General features: G+C 33.7%; 1 protein-coding gene across 2 annotated transcripts in view; it reads left to right on the top strand.

Moving 5' to 3' along the window:
* KLHL1 (kelch like family member 1) overlaps positions 1-21530 on the top strand; it is a gene marked incomplete at its 5' end in the record, with an annotated part of 235789 nt that overhangs the window by 154616 nt on the left and 59643 nt on the right. For both annotated transcript variants that reach the window (XM_084284977.1, XM_084284976.1), the window contains one exon: positions 13625-13811. In XM_084284977.1, coding sequence (XP_084141103.1) covers positions 13625-13811 — 187 coding nt within the window. The remainder of the gene's footprint in view (positions 1-13624; positions 13812-21530) is intronic.

Here is a 21530-nt window from a genome sequence, read left to right as displayed (position 1 = left end):
AATACAATGTAGTAATTGAATTATTCATTTTGGGCATTTGTGACATTTATCCTTGAAATATACTATATTGAAAAGGTATTTAAGTTATAGACAGTTCCATTTATGCGAAGTTTTCTTGTCTTTTTTTTTTTTTTTTTTTTTTCTTCTATTTTTAAGGCCTACAAATCATATTTGAAACAGAAAAAGATTATTTAGGGAAAAAGTGATTCTTTTGTATGCCATTTCTGTGTACTTTACTCTTTTCTAGGAGATATATCAAAATCTCTACACCAATTTTGGTGTACTACAGTTAACTTTAGTAAATATGTAACTACAATTAAAAACAACAACAAAAAAAAAGTATTTTGCAAATGTAGGCTATTAGCTGTTACTGACCAAATAACATTTGCATTCTACTTCTTGGTATCTGTCATGCTTTTATCAAATCTTTTACTTCATTTATCGCTTCGAGAAAATAAAAAAAAAATTGATTCAGAAGAGCTTGAACAGAAAATAACTACTTGTGAACTAAAGGAGACATAGAATTAGAATAATTTACCACAGTCCAACCTTTTTGCTGCAGCTAGTTTCCTTATGTTTTTCCACTTTTTTTTTTTTTTTTTATGTGATTTGTTTGGTTGTTTGTTTGCTTTCCTTAGGAAGACAGTGCGCCCTGTATAACTTTTCTTATTTCTTATGGAGCACTTCAACAGAATTACAAAATATGCAGGAATACCAAAATTATGATAGTACATTTTTATTTTTTTTCCTCAAAGATTAGAGAAGAAAAAACATAACATTCTCTAGGACAGATTCATTTTCCCTAACTGTAGGCATCTGGAAATTAAATATCTTACAACTGAGATTTTATTTACTTTATTTAGTTAGTTTAAGAATAGATTTATCTTGAGATAAACATTTTTTCTTCTTTCCATATATTATGGAGAAAGCCTAGCATGATGAAATCAAATGTAAATTCTGCCATCTATATAATTAAGTATAGATAAATCTTTCATCTTAGATTTTGTGCTCCATATTTTAATGGTCAAAAGACATTATCAGAGACAGAAATATAATCATTTATAGTAAATGAATAAATAGATAGATAGATAGATAGATAGATAGATAGATAGATAGATGGATAGATAGATAGTGGTTACAGTTTTCCTAAAATGAATAGCATTTGATTCAACAGCACATCAGGGTGATAAATAAATTGTCCAAATTGGTGCCAGTTTTACCCAGTAGCACTATTTAGTCTGACCCAAGTCAGCATATGTGCCAAAAAGTGTAGGCATATTTAGGAATTAAGTTAAAAGTAAGGTTTGAACAGTGTGGTAAAAGATAACAAGGGACCACTTATACAAATTATGTGAAGATTTCAATAAATGGGCTCATTAAATCATAAGCTTTGGGGAAGTGTTAATGCTGTGAAAGTAGTTTCAACACCACATTTTAATTACTTATCACAGATGCTACCAATGAATATTCCAATCCCATTACTCATTCAGTTCATTCAAGAGAGTGGGAGAAAATAATCAGTTTCTTCACTTTTATATCATATGCAAAGCCTCAGAGAATGTGTGTGCGATTGTTTGTTTATCTAATATATTCATTTTTGTAACCTAATGATAGTTTAAGGAAAACAAACTTCAGTTATTCTTCTTGGGTGTTGTACCCTGATGAGGGTGGGGGAGAGGGATGCAGGATTACAATTAAAGGGTAGAACGTCCCAGAAGATTTCTTCTGAATAAGATGATTTATTTTATTTTGTTTTTTAATGTGTGGGTAAGGGGTTGAAATGATAAGTGAATTAAACACTGAACACATTTACAGTGAGTTGGTCACCAAATATACCAGTTTAGTAGATGTCAGAGTTCAGTTGTTAGACATAAAACAGAGATTTCCCTCCAGAATTCCAGTCCAAGACCATTCATTATTATTGTTATGTGACTAATCTCTTTACAATGTATTATCATAGCTTAGTTACATAGACCACAGACTTACAGACAAACTAGTGGAAGTGTGTTGTGTCTAAGTAATAAATCTTAATCATAGAATCATAGAACGGTTTGGGTTGCAAAGGACGTTAAAGATCATCTAGTTATAGAATGGTTAGTCTCATTCTATATGGTTAGTTATAGAATGGTCAGTTTCAAGAGTGAGTTGGTCTAGACTTTCTTAAAGATCCTCAAGTCTGCGACACCACTGAAGAGGAAAATTTCCCTTCTTTGAAAACACATAAATCTGAGGGATTAATTACGTAATTAATGTAGTGTCTATAAAGATAAAAATTGTGTATTTTTCCAAAAACATGTTACTTATTCTCTCTTGCTGAAAACTGTTCTTTTCTATAGGTGTCAAACAGGAAATTCAGTTACTGTTATAAGAGCAAAAATTAACGTGAAATTGAAAGAAACAAGCTGTATTTTAATTCCATTCCAATGGATCTATTAAGGATACTTAATTCCACAGTATCCTTATGCTATTCATTTCATGATTCTGTTTCATTTTTACCTTGGACAAAGGAAGAAAAAGCTTTTTCAAACTACCCCATAGTAATGGAGAATTCTTGGTTCTGAGATGCATTCTTTTATTTGTTTCTTAAGCATACTATCATAAAAAAGCAAACAAACAAGCAAACAAAAAGCTACGCAGTAAGGACATTTAGGATCAGCAGAGATGATCAGAAAATGTAGATTTTCAATTGAATTAGAAGAAGTAAGAAAACTAGGCTATATTTTCTGTAGGAAAACAGACAAAACCAAGTCAACATAAACAAAAGACAAAGGAAAAACAAATAAAAAACACACTTAGAGATTCTTTAATTCTGATGATTTCAATGTGAAAGCCAAATTATTTTGAAAGTTTTTTGTTTTTTTTTTCATGGATGTTCTTTCAGTCTTGGAAAAGTAACATTTTTATTTTTTATTTTTTGTAACATATAGGGTTATAAGCAGTATTTTCATGGTTGTGTGACCTGTGAAAGTGATGGTAAAAAAAATTTAAAAAAATCTGTCACTGAAATCTGTCACTCGTATCTTTTTGAGCCCCAAAAAGGGTGTTTGAATTTACACTTTTGTTTTTGGGTAAATGTTAAATAATTAAATTTAATTTCATTATAATGCCTAAGCACTAATGCCTAGTGCTAGTGTTGAGTTTTTTCTCTGTTCATATATTAATTTTTGGAATTTTCAGTACAATTTTCCTACTATACTTTATGACAGTAAATAGCTAAAGTGTATTTACACATTACAATATAATAAGATTTGGAAATCATCTGGAATGTGTTAATCTAAATTAAATATTTTTGCACCAGAAAAACAAATTAATTTGAATAATACAAGAAAGAAAAAAGCAAAATCTTTCGTTAAGCTGTTTCATCTCCCAACCTTAGTGGACTTTTTACTAAAACATAAAATCAAGCTTCTGTCTCTTCTAAAGCAGAAAATGAGTCTACATGTAATAATAATGTTTGTAATAATAAAAAGTCACACATTATCTGAAACCCTGACTATTTTTAGTGATTTGAACCTTCTAACTTAGATTAGCATTTAAATTATCTACCATCAATTTTATTTAAGTTTTTAACAATGGCTGATGGCTATTCAATAACTGTAGACTAAACCAAAGATCTTGTTCATATCATCCATCATTTTAATCCCAAGGAAGACATAGATGTATCCATTAAGGTAGAATCCTGAATTAACTGAAGCATGACCAAATGCATTCACAGAGAGATAGATCCATTCAGTATGCTGTTATTATTCATTCAGTATACTTTTGTTTCTATCTATAAGCTCAAACTTAGCTGCAAATAATTACATTTGACATCAGGCTGTTCTTGGAAAAAGAAATAGCAAAACTACAATCATTGCAGATTTGTCCTGAAAAACACGCTATTTCCAAAATCAAAAATGTAAATAAAAACTGCTGATCAGTTGCCAGTTGCAGAACCAGTGTTCAAATCAGTCAAGGAAGTGTGCATAAATTTTAGGAAAATGGAGCATTTCATCAAACTCTTTAAGATGAAACAAACAAATGAAAGTAATTAATTCACTGCTTTGTTTACCTAATAGGTTCAGAAGTTTCTAAAGAAGAATAAGGAGCTTAAAAATTATTAAACAATTAGTCTTTATAACAAGGGGTTTTGTATTCAACAGAGGCAGCTAAGAGATGTTTCATTTTGTAAAAAAGATAGTAACACTTTATGTGGGAGTTGTTGTTTTTTTTTTCATGTTTTCAGTGTAGCATGAATAGTCTAACTAATATTTCTTAAAATAGTTATACACATTTTTAATCAGGATTTTAATTGTAATTATGATGATTTTAAATGTAATTAATTTTTATTAAGTTGAAATCCACAGTTATGATGGCATTTGCAGGCATTTCTATCAGTTGCCTAGAAAATACAGCATAAAACAGTTTATTCCTTTCACCACATTAGGGAACTAAACTAATTCCATCCATATACCAGTACAGTGACATAAGAATAATGACTTCTTTTTCTACCAGGTTTAGACAGATAAAAAAGTTTCTATTAGGGGTATTGTCCAAAGATGCATGTTTCCTATCAGCTAGAGCAGGATATATGTAGTAAGATTTTGAAGATGGACTAACAGTTTTTTTAAGGAAAGTTTTAAAATATTTGTTTATACTGTCCAGGAATTGATACAAACCATTTGTTTGTTCTTAATCTGTACAAAGAAAAATAGTGACCTTACCCTTCAGCAGCCTGTTCTTTCCTGGTAGCCGTATTACTATGATTACTGCAATAACCAGCTATAACAAATCTGTACATGGAAGAAAACACATAAAAGGATGATGGTGGCTAATCAAATCCCTCTCTAGAAGACCATTCAATATGCACACTCTGTGTCATTCTTGCTTCAGATTTTTGTTTCATATGGTAATGTGTTTCTCTGATTCAAGGTTGTCAAGTGACTTCAGATACATTTTGGATCAAGAAAAAGACTCAGGGGCTTTGTTAAACAAAATGTGCCACAAAAATCTGCATTTCATTTACTCACGGTTCATTTAAAGGATTTTAAGCTTTTTGTTCTTCTATTATGATTATTAATACTATTAGGATAAGGCAAATCCTGTGTTCTGCATGACATTGGCTTATAGATTTCTGAGGGCACGGGACTCTATGTGTTTTACAGGGAAAATGAATTTAGATGCTGGGAGAATTTTTAAAGAATAGGAAATTGCTTTCTACCTACTGTAAAATTTGGGTATTGAATTTAATTCTGTTCAGGGCATAGTATAATGATATGTCATTAAGGACTATTCAAGGCACTAAATCAGAATAAATATGCAAAGAAAACATAAAACATTTTGAATAATTCTGTTCCCTTTTGACAGCAACTATTACTTGAAATTAGAAGACAAAATCTTTTCAAGTGGTAAAAGAGTTTGTTAGGATACAATCTGATTTGAGCGAGTGAGACAGAGAGAAGGAAACTCCAAATGGAGATAAGTACTTTGCTTTGGCCAGATTTTGAAATAAATTATCAAAGCAAAATGATCCATTCAGACCTACTGGAACTAATGGACAATGGATAGTGTAATATTCGGATACTTTTATATTGTTCATACTCATTACCTGAAGAAAAGAATTTAAAAACAAGAAAATTTAATGAAGATCAAAGTATTATCCCCATAATTAGTCAATGGCCTGTTAAGTCATCTCACATAAGAATGGTTGAACTGTGTTGTCTTTATTTTAAGATTATTTTCTGGACTCTATACATTATTCTTCTAATGATTGGTGTTACCTGGGCTCCATCTCAATTTTTAAGCAATAAGTTGAAAAACTTGCTTTGTGTCAGTCCTTATTCTTTGTGGCTTCCAGTTTCCTACAGTGTTAACAGAAATCTCCTTTTCCTTGAGGAACAAGATCCTTAGAAATCTAGTCCAGAATAATTCTTTGGAAAGCCAAAAACAATTGTTTTTACAGCACTGTGGTTACTTCACAGTTCTGTGTTTGCATCTCTTAATAAAAAGCTTCTGTTATTACTATTTACATAAATATGGGTTCCTCTAAAGTTTAGTTTTATAATATCAAAATTTACAGTAATATACATAAAATTCAAAGGAAGAAATCAAATCAGTAATACTCTCAAGTGGATCATACTTTTTACTCAGCTGGGCAGTTGAGCTCCACCACAACCACTCTCTAACTCCCCCACCCCAAAGGAAAAGGGGGAGAAAATACAATGGAAAAGGCTCAAGGGTTGAGATAAGGTCAATTAAATCACTCAACAATTATCATCATGAGCAAAACAGATTCACTGCAGGGAGATGAATAAAATTTATTACCTATTAATAACAAGTGAGAGAAGTGAGAAACTAAAGGGAAATTAAAAACACCTTCCCCCAGTCCGCCCTCTTCTAAATACTCCCCCCAAGTGGTGCAGGGGAATGGGGGCTGCGGTCAGTTCCTAACGCTTCGTCTCCACTGCTCCTTCACGGCCACGGGATGCCATCCTTCCCGAACTGATCCTGCGGGGGCTGCCCACAGGCACTTCAAGAACTACTCCAATATGGGTCTGTACCATAGGGTCCATCTGTCAGGAATAGAGTGCACCTGCGGGGGCTCTCCATCGGCTGCAGCCTCCTCCAGGCCACATCCACCTGCTCCACCAGGGGCTCCTCCGCAGGCTGCAGCATGGAGATCTGCTCCAGGTGGGACCCATGGGCTGCAGGGGGACAGCCTGCTCCACCAGGGGCCTCTCCACAGGCCGCAGGGGAACTGCTGCTGTGGGCCTGGAGCACCTCCTGCCCTCCTTCTTCACTGACCTTGGTGTCTGCAGGGCTGGTTCTCATTCTCACTATTCCAGCTGCTGTTGTCCAGCATTTTTTACCCCTTTCTTAAATCTGCACTCAGAGGCACAAACAACGTCATTTATTGGCTCAGCTCTGGGCTGCGGTAGGTCCCTTTGGAGCCAGCTGAAATTGACCCTTATCTAACATGGGGCAGTTTCTGTACTCTTCTCACAGCCCCTGCATCTCCCGCTACTAAAATGTTGCCATGTAAACCCAATACTAGGGGAGTTCTCTCAGGGTACTGCAAAAGTAAAGCTGCTCCCAAGTTGTGAAAGGTGAATACCTCAGTACTAAGGGTGCAGTCTCACAGTGTGCCTGCTGTCAGTCCCACTATCAGTCACTGTACCAGTACCAACCTCCTGCTTCTGTGCTCGTTAGATTTGACTTTCCTTTCGGCAGTACTTGACTACTTTTCACTCCAGATCTCAAATTGAATTTGCTTCCCTGAGATGAAGCATGCCAACTCTCTGCAGCATTGTGTTGAAGGTAATTTACAAGTACAACTGAGAAAGGATTTATTTATTTTTTTTATCTCTGTTTTTTAAAGTGGTAAAAATGAGAAACACAGTGACACAAAGTTACTAAAAATTCTCAGAATATTGGTAGTCTGAGAAATTCAAGCAGCTCCAAAACCAGTGTAGTAGTTTAACTCTGCTGAAGTAGCACCAACATGGTTCAGCAACTGCTCTGTGAAATTCTATGTGTTACTAAACCCAGAAATCTTCATCTGATGTTAGATACAATTCTCTTTTAATTAAGAATGTCATAGCTATGAAATAGTAAGCTGAACATAATTGGGTTTCCAGGGAAACATCCTTTTTAATTGAATTTCCTGGTCACATGTATCCTGATTAAATGTATTAAATGTATTGAATATTTTGATGCAATAAGGAAAGATAACTATGGACTAGAAAAATATTTAAACAGAATATTGAAACAGACAAGATAAAAGAGTTGGGTTTATGTTCCATTTGTTTTTTCTAAACACTAGCTGTAATTTCAACCTTTTTTTTTTTTTTTTTTTTTTTTGTGTAAACTCACAGAGTTTAGCCCTTAGATTACTCAGAAATCCAGTGTTTATCACAAATTAGCCAATATGATAGAATAAGTACACAGGAGGGGAGGAATTAATATTTTTCACAAAATTATTTTTCTCATACCTGCACTGTTGGGAAAAGTGCATGAGATAACACATTTTACCCCATCATAACATAACAAGGAGATCTTTATTATTTATTTCTTTAGAACAAAAAATATTTTTATGGTTTGGCCATTGAATAAAAATTTATTTATTTATTTATGAGGGAAAAAATGCAGGTTTCTGTCTGCTTTTTGACGTTTTCAATAGAAATGGTTTCTCCTTTCCAAGATGTATTTCTAATCATAAAGAAAGAGATTCAGTCTTTATTTGTTGCTGGTGCATGAAATCTCCTAATTTTGGGACAGGACAGTTCATTGATTATCACTCCTGTATTTAAAATGTGGCAATTCATTTGCAAGATCTTATAAATACTTGTTTTAAGATTCTAAGCACAGATTTTAACACCAGTATATAGAAAGTGTATATTAATATATACAGTATATATATTGTGACAGGAAGTCAACAAATATGATTATTAGACTTTCATCCTTGCTAATAAAATAGGCTTGTCATAAAAAAACATGTCAATTGCATTAGTTCCATTAAGCATTAGAAAGTATAGGCTACTATACATTATCTCAAATTTATGCAGAGGAAACTGATAATTTGATTTCTTACCTTTGTTGTGCCTGTATGATGATAAATTAATTGTTGACAGAGTACACTGTTTGGTTCAGTAGCCCTAAATGATAAAGCATTTTGCAAGAGAAAGCTTCATCCTGTTCAAAACTCTGAACATTATTTGTCTTCAGATCTTTGATTTTTCATCTACTGAGTAGTGTGCTGAGGACTTCAAAGGTGAAAGAATCACAAAAAATGATATATCAAGAATCTTAATATTATGAAATGTAAATTAATGTTATGAAATACAGCTACCAGCAGTGTTTATTAGCACACTTTAATATTCTTAGTAATATGAACTGCATTTGATTTCTCACCTTGATTTAGTGTATGCAATAACTAAAACATGGATGTGTTATCAACATTATTTTCATCCTAAATCCAAAATACAGCACCATACTAGCTATTATGAAGAAAATTAAAATAATAAAAGTATATATATATATTACATATATATTACATATATTACATATAATTATATAATTTATATAATAATAGCTTAAATACCTTCTTGAGAGTTGTATTTTTCTCTACACAGGGGGGAAAGTAAATTAACTTAAAAATGAAACAGTTTGTAATTATAGACTCAGTTCTCTTGTAGCTTAGCTTAGATGTAAGAAACTGCAAGAAATAAAAAATTCAGTGATTATTCTGCTATTCTGGTACTGACCGTAGCTCAAAAATGTCAAATGTAAAAACATATAGCAAAACTGTATTTTATGTAGTTCTATTACTGTCAATATGAAAATACCAACTCTGAGGGAAGAGAATAAAATGTTGATATTTAAATTTGTGAGGTTAGATGTGAAGGTGGTATATATTGGACTATATGTTTAAGAAATATATCAGACTGGTATCCATTTAGATACACTTTGTGAAAAAATTTTAAAGGAAGCCATTTTGACTGAAAATAGTAGACTTTAGGAGTTGGCCATTCATTAAAGATAATAAAGTTTAAGAATGGTTTCAAGTGTAATTTGTTTCATGTGCAAACAAATTTGCAAACATTTGCAAATATTTGCAAACATTTATATCAAGCTCTTAACCTCAGCCATGTACAGTGACACCTTTTAAAAATACTACCATCAAGGAACACAATAGTTTTTTTGCATGTATCTATTTCTCTTCTGCCTGAGTTTCATATTATTTTAATAAGAAACTTGACAACCGAGCACCTCTAGCCACTTGTATTATACATGTAAGTATACATTGTTTTAAGCTGACTGTAGTATTAGTGTCTTATTTAGTGAACTTATTCCCCCCCCCCCAAAAAAAAAAAAAAAGATGCTTTTTATTGTTAGTTATCTGAAATCTAGACACAGATAAGTGGTTTTGAGGAGTAAACCTTCAATATAGATGACTTGATAACTTCTGTATGGATATGTGGCAGTGCACACACTGAATTTCTGTGATCATATGAATATGGTCTTGGAGTACATAGATCAGTAGAAACTAATTGGTTTGAAAGATACGTATATTTTAGGGAGATACCAGAATGGGAGCTTATGACAAATTTAAAGGAGGTTTAATTTCAAATCTATACAGTAACATTTCTCTAAGACTGTATTCATATTAGCCAACTTTTTTTTTTTTTTTTTTTTTTTTTTTTTACAGTTGGTTGTTTACAGTTCCGCTGCTTCTGCTTCAAAGATGTTTTAGTATTGTTTTAGTATTTTCTCAATACAATAATCACACACGTTTATAAAAATGAATATGATAGATACTGTTGTTTTATTTGAAAATGCTAGCAAATACAATTTATATATTTATATAAAAGTAAATGTATGTCTTCTATGCCTCATTTTCTATTTAAGGTGAGAAAAGTGTTTGTTCCACCAGACAAAGAAGGTTGATATGACAATTTAAAACATAAAAATAAAAAATCTGCCAAATTGAGAGAAAGCATATAAGCCCTTTATTATTCCTTGGGAGGTGAAATTAAAGGCCTCATCATTTCATTTTCTGTTTAGTGAAGCCAGATTTGGAACACTGGCAGAAATTTATTCAGAGATCATTAAAGATACTTGACATCCCCAAATATATATTAATAGATACATTTTCAGCCCCTTTGTCTTACCTGTCTTCTCTTAGGATGATCAGAGGGCTGGAGCCTCTTATGATGAAAGACTGAGAGAACTGTACCTGTTTAGCATGGAGAAGACTGAGAGGATCTATTCAACATATACAAATATCTTAAGGGATGGTGTGAAGAAGGAGCCAGACTCTTTTCAGTGGTGGCTAGTGAAAGGCTAAGAGGCAATATACAGAAACTGAATCACGGGAAGTTCCAGCTGAATATCAGGAAAAACGTTTCTACTGTGAGGTTGACAGAGTGCTGCAACAGGTTGCCAAGAGAGGCTGTCGAGTCTCCTTCTCGGGAGTTACTCAAAACTTACCTGGACACAATCCTGTGCAATGTGTTTTAGGTGACCCTACTCGAGCAGGGAGGTTAGACTAGATGATCTCCAGAGGTGCCTTCCAACTTCAACCGCTTTGTGACTCTGACTTAGAGAGTATGGTAGGGCTCAATTATGCATTTGCTCATCCATTAGAAGAATTAGGGGGCTATGAATGGAGCTCTGAATGACAGAAATGAATTAAACATATTGAATGAAAACAAATGAAGCCAAAGGAGTCAGGTTCAAAGCAAGGAAAGGGAAGTAAACCTTCATATTCATCAAGACACAGGATGAATTTGTTGTCAAAACATTGTTGATGCAAGAAATTTACATGAGTTCAAAGAAGAATTGAACTGATTTATGGAAGATAAGGTCCTAGAGAATTATAAAATGCGTAGAAAAGACATTCATCTCAGAAGGTCCTTGTTCTGAAAGTTGAATACTGGGGGAATATTAAGGAGAATTATTCTGTATATGAAACTAGTCTTATGGCTTTCTCACTGGCTTATGGCTGCAGTTGGAGACAAAATACTAGGCTAGATTACTCTTTTTATTTTTGTATTTTAGTATCCAGGTCTACTGTCTGTTAGGTCATCAGCCATGTAAGATAAGAGTTCTGGAGCACCAGCTGAGATACTGAAGAATGTAATACCTTTGTTTGGAACTCAGTTAGTTCAGTTCATGACTGATACCTAAAATCAGAAGCAACAGTCTGCTATTTACATGTACCAACTAGTAATATTTTGGATGTCACAGAACATGCTATCTGAAAAAGACTGAGAGATTGATGAAGGACACTCACACATTCATCAGCAGTTGGAGTTCAGTTGACAGTTAGTTGACAGTCCTTAAAATGAATCTAGCTGCCTTTATCTAGTTAACTGCGTTGCAGTTTGTGTATGTTTGTATGTATGTGTCTTCAAGGGTGATGTTTCTTTGTAGACACTGAGGACTAAGTTCTTCAGCATCATTGCCATCTCCTGCATCTCCAGAAGCAACTGTGTCTCCAAGACAGATATCGTATAAGATCTAGAGATCTTCCAGACTGTACAGGTGTGTTGCCATATGCAATTAAAACCTGTTCTGATATATGATGTTGTATAGTCAACAGCATATAGGGATCAGCATCTAAAGGTAATACTCAGTTGCCTAGATGCCAATGAGAGTCTGATCCACTTCTGGTACCTTAGGGAAGCTGAGACATCTGCATGGGCCTGGCAGGTATGACACAAAATCTGTATAAGAGCTGAAGTTTACCACACTGGCATCAAATCCCAGAACTGTTCAGGCAGGAATAGGCTTCAGGAGTTCTCTAGTCCAAACTCCTGCTTAGAGTCAGCTATGAGTCTAGGCCAGGTTGCTTACCTCAATGGGATCTTGAAAATTTCAAGGGTGATTGTTCTGGTTTCATCTGGAATAGAGTTAATTTTCTTCAGAGTGGCTGGTATGTGCTATGTTTTTGATTTAGGAGAATAACACACTGATAGTACACTGATATTTTAGTTGTCGCAGAGTAATGCTTACACTCTTCCAAAGACTTTTCAGTTTCTTACACTGTCCGGTGAGGAGGCTGGGGATGCACAAGGAGCTGGGAGGGGGCAGAGCCAGGACAGCTAACCAAACTGGCCAAAGGGGTATTCCATACCTCATGGTGTCATGTGAGGCAATAAAACTGGGAGAGGGTGGGACCACTGCTCTGGGACTGGCTGGGCATCGATTGGTAGATAGTGAGTAATTTCATTGTTCATCACTTCTTTTTATGTTTATATGTATATAGTTATTATTATCTTCCCTTCCAGTTCTCTCCCCCATCTCACTTGGGGCGGGAGGTGGGGGGTGGCTGGCAGGTAGGGAGTGATCAAATGGCTGTGCAGTGTTTAGCTGCCTGAAGGGAGAAACTGCAACAGTGATGCAAAGCATTTCAAATGCTACTAGGTATGTCCATACAGGCAAGTAAATTCAACATTTAACATTTACAATTTCTTGGAAATATAGTAGAATCTTCTTTCAGCTGTATTCAGTAACTATGCTACTAATAGCTAGTAACTATAGTAACTGTAGTAATTATACTACTAATAGCTTTTACACCAATTACAAAGATGGTCACGTGATCTGGATTATTAATCCTTATTTTTTCCAATAATACAGCAAATCAATAAATGAAAAACTTACACTAGCATTGTGTTTGTTTGATTGTGTTTTTTATTTTATTTTATTTTATTAGAGATAAGGGATGTTCCTGGAAAGTAAAATACATAAAATACTGTATAATGGTGTTATATGACTGCACGTTCAGGATGCTTACAAAGAGATTCCTCCTGGATCCTATCAAATCCAGAAATGTTGGAAACCATTAAAATAAGTAAGGCTGTAGCCTACAAAAGAATACTTAATTTTCTTCAGTGGCTTCAGTAAGAGACAGATTGTAGTCTTGAGGGATGGTGAAATAATCTAAAAGTTGCTTGGAGTCTTTTCAAGATCAATTAAATATTTACTTTCCTGGCCCTCTTCCTGCAAAAAGGATCCTGCAAAAGGCCTGTATTCCACACTGAAGTCATAAATTTATGACATCAGTTTTGTGGTATCATATTGAATAGTATTGCTTTCCTAGGAATATGACAACATTTTTTATTGATAATCTTGTCATTCACAGATACTGGCTGACCTAGAAAACCATGCACTTTTTAAGGATGACCTAGAATGCCAGAAGCTTATTCTGGAAGCCATGAAATACCATCTTTTACCAGAGAGAAGAACTCTCATGCAAAGTCCAAGAACTAAACCTAGAAAATCTACAGTTGGCACACTTTATGCTGTTGGAGGAATGGATAACAACAAAGGTATTAAAGGATATCCATTTATAAACATATTTTGTATTTTCTTCATTAGAAAATAATGAATATTGAATAGGGATGAATATGTAAGTCAATCAAGAATTGCTGCCAAGACCCAAGTCTATCCAGAAAAGCTGCCAAGACTTTTGGTCCAAATAAACTCCAATGATATTCTAAGAAAAATGTAATGCTGTTAGAGAACAGAAACTGAGATTTGAGTTCATTCTTTGTTCAAAATTATTAAGATTTCCAGGAAGAATTTATACAAAGTATCTCTATTGAGATTAAATTACTTTGTTTTAGCTTTCTAGAAATTCTGTTTCATTTATAAGTCAAATGTGCAGGCACCTTTTCTAATCAATAAAAAAGGCAGTTTTATGTACAGTGTATTCCATCATTAAATAGTTGTCTGAAGTCTTTTGGATGAATCATGCTCTTCTGATGCCAAAAAAATATTTATTTAGAAAAAAATCCAGACAACTAGCTTTAGTAGATTATGACTTTCTCAACAGCTAAAGGAGGGTGGAATTATCCCATTTTACTGGTTTAAAAGGTAGGAAGCAATAGAAATATTATCAAGGTATAATCATCAAGGTATGTCTTTATTATATATCAAGGTATATTATATTATATTATATTATATTATATATCAAGGTATATTATATCAAGGTATGTCTTTATTTATTGTGAATTGGAATTATGATGATGTGCTTTTATATCTGGCAAAGAAATCCAATTCACTGATTTATTAAATAAAATATTTGAAATAAAAAAAAAAAACTATATATAAACATATATAAACAAGCCTATGTATTTGTAAAGGTCCTCATTATTAGCTTTCCTTGAAATTTACTAACAATTCCACGGTATCTTACATTTGTTGTCAATATTCAGACTGAATTATATGACTTCAGAAGCATAAATTCTAATCTAAAATAGTGTTCTCAAAAAATGGGAAAGATGTACGACGTCTCTGCTTGTGTGTAAAAGAAATGTTGGGAGAATAGAAAAATGTTGAGAAAAGAACTAATACTTCCATATATACATACTATATCCACAGATTATTTTTGACCTTTAAACATTTATAAATGTTTGTGCAGCTATGCATGCCTTTGTTAGGCATGCCTTTAGATCAAAAAATGCCTGAAATACAATTTTCCTCTTATTTAGGACAAATGGCTGTGAACACCTTAAGTATTCAGGTACTGTCAGGTACTGGGAATGACCATAAACCCAGTTTAGGTGCAGCTGTATTTCTTTCCGGTTACAGTACAGATCTGTTTCTGGTTCATATAGCAAATCAAATATAAAAATATTTAGGAAGACAGCAAAAGTTTAGCATCCATTACAGAATCACAATCTGTTTTGCAGATTCAGATCAAGCAAGTGACCTGAAATGGTTTATTTCTGTAGCTGGAGGTGAGAACACAGCACAACAGACGTTCAGACCTCTGTTATGAACTCTGACTTAAAACAGAAGTACTAGGTCTTATATTCATTTACAAAAAAAAAAAAAGGTTTGAGAAGGGGCCTGATATAGCAGAGCTGTGTCTGCACAGAAGACTTTTAGAGTGGGTGTAATGTGTTTCTGATAGCTCTGCAGCCATGTGGCATCGACTTATATCTGTTCACCTCATTCCTCTCTCGCATGTGATGCTGCCATGTCCATAACTAAATTTTAGGCCCCATGAGCCTTGATTCCCACATCTGTTCAGAAAATCAGAGCACTGGTTGCATATTTTGAAGAATTACTGGGAGTTCATAAAGCACCCCTCTTTATGTCATGATACGAAACTAATGCTGTATTATCTGTCCTCACTAATGTTTTTTTTTTTTTTTCTCTACAACTTTTTCCATTGAAATGCTGACTTGGATTACTATTATTCACAATGATTTATTTTTAATGCTTGCTGGTGTTTGCTACTAAATACAAAACTGTTACATATAAGATGGAGATGAGCTAAGCAAATTAGCAATTTAGTAGCTAGTGTATAAAGCAGTGGGTAAGTGCTGGTATTGTGAAAGTATTTGAAGTTTATATGGCCCATTACGTAAAAAGTAGCATACCATGCTAAAGTAAGTTTGTTTTGAAATCTCTTCTATAATTATTCTCCTTTCCATATAAAAAATAAGTGATAATTAAACTCCAGCAGACGGTGACTGGAATTGTGCTTGATGTGAAAAGTTAATGCAGCATAGTACTAACTGGATAGAGTTAAATGGAGCAAGGCTAGAGAATTTCATAATTTTAAATCCTTAAACTCCCCAAACCTCATTTCAATCTCTGTTTCTACCCACTGTTGTTTACTTTTTCATTTAATTTAAAAGACATATATATATATATAAGAAACTAAGAATAAGATTGTCTCTATGTGGTTACATTAATAGAATGAGATGAATAAGATATAAGCTTCTGACAATATTCTCTTCTCCTTACCCATTCATATAGTCGTACTAACTCCTGTAATTTGAATTAGCAGGATTTAATCATCTAGTAGTAGACAAAAGCTGTCTACTATATAAAGGAGGATGATAGACTGAAATAAATGAGTAAATTCATGAAGTGATGATTAACAATTTCTGAGAATGGAAAACCACTGACTTTTTACATCAGTCTAGCAATCCCAAATGCAGAACAAAAGCTGTGTGGTAAAACACAATCTTTACAATCTGTGTTGGCTAGTACAATGGAAAATTAAGATGGGGAGAATACACTTCCACAGCAAGAGATCAGTATAAACAATTGGACAGTGTTGTATTGAAGAGAAGAGAAGAAGAAAAGAAGAAAATACTTCAGCTAGAATGTCTTCCATTATACCGGTCATTAACAGAGAGGGCAAAGGTGATTTACTGAAACACTGATATTAAATGTGTATCTTTCTTTGATCTTGTGATTAGATACAAAATCTATCAGGAAAATTGCTCTGAGGGTAATAGGTGAAGTGCAACATTAGTCTATATCAAACCATATTAGAGGTCCTTTAATTATTATTATTATTATTATTATTATTATTATTTTTAAAGATCTTTGCTTTCACTACAGCAATAACAAAAATGCAAAGTTTTGATTTCTAGTTACTGCTGCTTAAAATTCCATGTTGCATATTTTGTCTTTTCTGTAATAGCTTTCAATAATTTGTAATAATACTTTTTCTTTACAAATGTGTTTCTGCAAATGTTGTTTATTACATATTATCATATATAATATGATGATAATTATCATAATTACACAGGAATGTAATTTAACATTGTTCTATGAAGTTATTCTTTTTGTTTATCTTCTAAGTTTTTCTGTTGTTTTTGTTGTTGTTTTTAATTGTTATCAAGTTTTTGTCAAGACTCTTCACAACACACTTGCTTGCACCTTATTTATTTTAATTTTAATTTTAATTTTTTCATTCACATGGAAGCACACATTAAATACAGAAACAAATACAGGAAGAAATATTGATGTTCTCAATTCTTTAGGAGTCTACTGGAAATACTGTAAATTAAGACAGAAATAGAGAAAGCATTGCATCTTTCCTCTTAGTTCATTCTTGTTGGTCTCTAAAATTTGTGCTTGAGATGCCTATAACTTGAAAATGTATCTTCTTCATGTTCAGGTTAGTGCAAATTCATTTAAAAAAAGAAAAAGAGAGAGAGAAAGTAAAATCCATCAAAATTGTTTCATAGCATTTTGCAAGTTTTGGAAATGATTAGAAACCGCTTTGTTATCACATACAAAAATAATTCAACAGTATTTATTAAGCATTCATTTGATATATATAACCATCTTGAGAAAGCATCTTATATTCATCTTAGTTGCATTTTATTCACAATATTCAGTGTAAAGTAACTGAGCTTGATTTTCAGAACATGCCTGTAGGTATTTGTATAATACACAAACAGCAAATTTTACTTAAGAACACATAGTATTTTATTTAAAAAATGGAAAAGAAAAAAAGTCCAATGAGTTCAAAACTAAATTACAGAATATTTCTCTTTGGTATATTTTTAGAAAAGTTTTATGCAAAGTCACATGTTTGTTAAGTACTAGATGTATGTATTTATACACTGGCTGGTCTGGCTTGACAGTCTGAGTCTGTTCCTTATCACTACAGTCTGTCCTATCTTCTTACTAAATCCTTTCCTAATATTCTCTACATAATCTTGCTGCCTACCCCAAGTGTCAGCACTGCAAGGGCTCAGTGCCAGCTCCTGATGAGACCTCTGTGTTTGAGTGAAATCTGTCTGGGTGCCCTGCCCTGCGGTGGCAGCTGCTGCAGCCAGTGGGGTCTCAGCATCAGCTCCTGGAACAGGTAGGGGTCTTCAGCCTCCAGCCCCAGAGGTGGGAGCACTATGTGTCCCCAAAACTTTAGCAATTTCACAGTAATCTTAGTCATATCTCTCTAGTTTGAAGGATTCTACAAGTGTAAAGATCTAGATTAATTCTAGCTACTAGAGTTTAAAGTAGGCTCTCAAGGTAAAGACACATTTTTATGAGACTGACTGACAGAAGATATGGACGACACTGCAAGGCCTTCACAGAAAACATTGATAAGTTTGAGTGTTTTGTTGTTGTTGTTGTTGTTGTTGTATTTTGAGTTGCAGCTTAATTGTATTAATACATTAAGCTTTTTTGAAAGGTGTTCAGCAATAGTGAAGCAGAATATATTTGTAGAGGAATGGTAAATTAATTTCTCCCATGATTGAGGAACATAAATTTGCTGTTATTACTCATGAAATAGGTAGATGTTCATAAAAGATAAAGTGAAAAGTAAGAAATGACCCGTCCCTTTTGCAGTTCATAAAATCATAGAATTATAGAATGGTTTGGGTTGGAAGGAACCCTAAAGATCATCTGGTTCCAACCCGCCCCTCCATGGGCAGGACACCTTCCACTAGACCAGGTTGCTCAAGGCCCCATCCAACCCAGCCTTGAACACCTCCAGGGATGGGCCATCCACAGCTTCTCTGAGCAATGCTCTTTTAGTTTAAAGCCGTTAATCCTTATCCTATCCCTACACTTCCTGACAAAGAGTCCCTCCCCAGCTTTCCTGTAGAACCCCTTTAGGTACTGGAAGGTCTCCCTGGAGCCTTCTGTTCTTCAGGCTGAACAACCCCAACTCCCTCAGCCGTCTTCATAGGAGATGTGCTCCAGCCCCTTGATCATCTTTGTGGCCCTCCTCTGGACTTGTTCTGATACTTCCCTGTCCTTCTTATGCTGGACTATTCCAATTCTACTAAGTTTATCGATAAGATTTTATATGTGGCCTTTCTGATCCTCCATATAAATATCTTATGCATTTAGTGCTAGTTTGTTTTCACCCAAATGTTTTCTATGAGGACATTTGTTTCATTAAATTGAAGAATCATGTAGTCATAGCCCTGAAGGACCTCAGGAGGATGATATGGCAAAATAATGATGCCTATGACATTCCAAGCAGCTGTCTACCTAAATCAATTTTAAAGTATTTCCAATGATAACTTCAGCTAGTCCAAAACATAACTATTTGTATTGGCATAAAAAATATCTTACAACAGCTAAGCTGTGCCTTTCAGCCCTTTCTTGCTGCAGTGGAAGTATGATTTAATCCACCTCCTTCCATCAGGCTTTTAATTGCTTTCCCATCAGGCCTTTCTTGCAGTTAATAGAGCCCCAAAAAATCACAGAATGTTAGGGATTGGAAGGGACCTTGAAAGATCGTGTAGTCCATCCAATCCCCCTGCCAGAGCAGGAAAAAGCCACAGAACCCACTCTAGGGCTTTTGCAGTAGTGATTTAACCTGAAAGATTACTTCACACATCTTGCAGAACATACCTGTTTAACATGGTTTAATATTTACCTATCCCTCTTGAGAAATTGAAGTTAATCCTGTAATTCCTGTAGTTCTCAAAAATAACTTTGAAGACCTCAGAGTTCCTCTGCCTTTGCTTTTAACACCAAATGAAAGTGTTTTCTAGGACTAGTCCATCTGAAAATGGCTAATTTATCTAAGTAATTCACATCCAATTATTTCCTTATTTTAAACAGAGGTCCATTCACCAATTATGAGTGAACTATTTTTTGTATTACTTTTCAGGAGGTAGTGTTTTCATAGAGATGTCCTTGTATGTTTTGCCCTGTCAAAGTCTAGATTCATCTAGCGTTTTTTGATATTGAATAAATTTGCTTTTGATGATAATTTTAATTAAACTGATTATTCAGAAAGGAACAGCTGTGATAAAAAAATATTACATATTCAATAACTAGAGGCTGCAATTCTGTAAATATTTTCCATAGAGCTTCCACTATTGACCAATAAGTGTCACTCAGGAATTATTATAGTAGATCACAGTTTTCTTTCATGCTGTACGAAATTTTTAAATAGTGGTAGTCTGACTCATAGAAAGATAGAGTTTATTTCTTGAAATTGTATTGTTACTGAGAAAAGGCATCTTTTGACTGTATTGTCTTGAGTTTCATGTCATGACCATTTTCTACAGAGCAGATACAATAAGACCTGAGAATTTGCTGTCTGCAGTTTCCTTGGTGTGTTTTTGATGGTACTAGCTTTTTTCAGGTAGGTGTATCGGCCTCTAAGATGGAAAGTATTACAAGTTGAAAAATTTTAAATTGTTTTTGATGTTAAGAAAATTAATATGCCACTTTAAAATCAGTAAGGGTGAAAATAGATCAGTAACATTAAAGCACAGTATTCTAATTAAAAATAAATACATTATTGATCTAATGCACACACACACAAAAAAAGGAAAACAACTTATTCTCTTGAACTGATTAACAGCATTAAATCAAGCAAGATTTCATGAAAATCATTTAGAATGTCTTAAGAGGAATTTTGTTAAAGCACTGTGGAATTTTGTATCCACAGATACAGAAATCTGTAGGAGATAACCATATAAGTCAATGTTCTGTAGGAATGCCCTGCAATATGCAGATTGCATCACTAACAGAGTGCCAAGAAAGGCTTTGGTGGTTAACTTTACTGTCATTTTTTTCCTTATATTGATGCCAGAAAAAATAATTTATCTGCAATAAATATGAAGCTTTTGACATCTAAAAAAATCTATTAAAAAGTATATTCTGAAAGAATAAGAATCTTACATTTCTTAACTATAGCTTTCATAGTCATGGTAGGGGACCCAGGACCACCAAATTTAAGGTTACCATTCCCTGTTTTAAAATGACAGAAAAACAAAAAAAAAAAAAACTGAAATATTAATTACCCTTCTGAAGCAGTACTTCAGATATTTTATTATTTTGCTCTTCAGAGATACTCCTATTTTATTTATTGAGATATATTTGTGGAAATGCATTGATTATGGAAGAATACACTTAGATATATTGTTAGCATTATTCAACCTCAAAAATCCAAAACATACTCCCACGCAGTAACTCTTGTGATTGTTCAGAATGAAGATCTGAATTTACATTTAAAATAAATAAATAAATACAATCAGCTATTAGCTCTTGGACAGACACACAGGCTGAAGGCTTATCTTGCTTAGCATAAAATGCAGCATATCTTTGTACTAAAAGATTGATATTTTTACCTCATTATAGCACTGTCTTCACTAGTAAGGTATAACATGCAAAATATAATCAGAAATTTCATTTTGTCCTTTGGTACTTTCATGCCAATTCAGTAGCTGCTGTTCTGTGTACAGCACTTACAGAAGCAGATATGCATGTAGGAAATCAAGTATTTTTACAGCATATAGGTTTTCAAATTTTCATTGTGG

Source organism: Netta rufina (assembly GCF_964035555.1).
Source record: "Netta rufina genome assembly, chromosome: 1".
Lineage (NCBI taxonomy): Eukaryota > Metazoa > Chordata > Aves > Anseriformes > Anatidae > Netta > Netta rufina.
The sequence above is the reverse complement of the archived record's forward strand: the minus strand, read 5'-3'. Positions and strand labels throughout refer to the sequence as shown.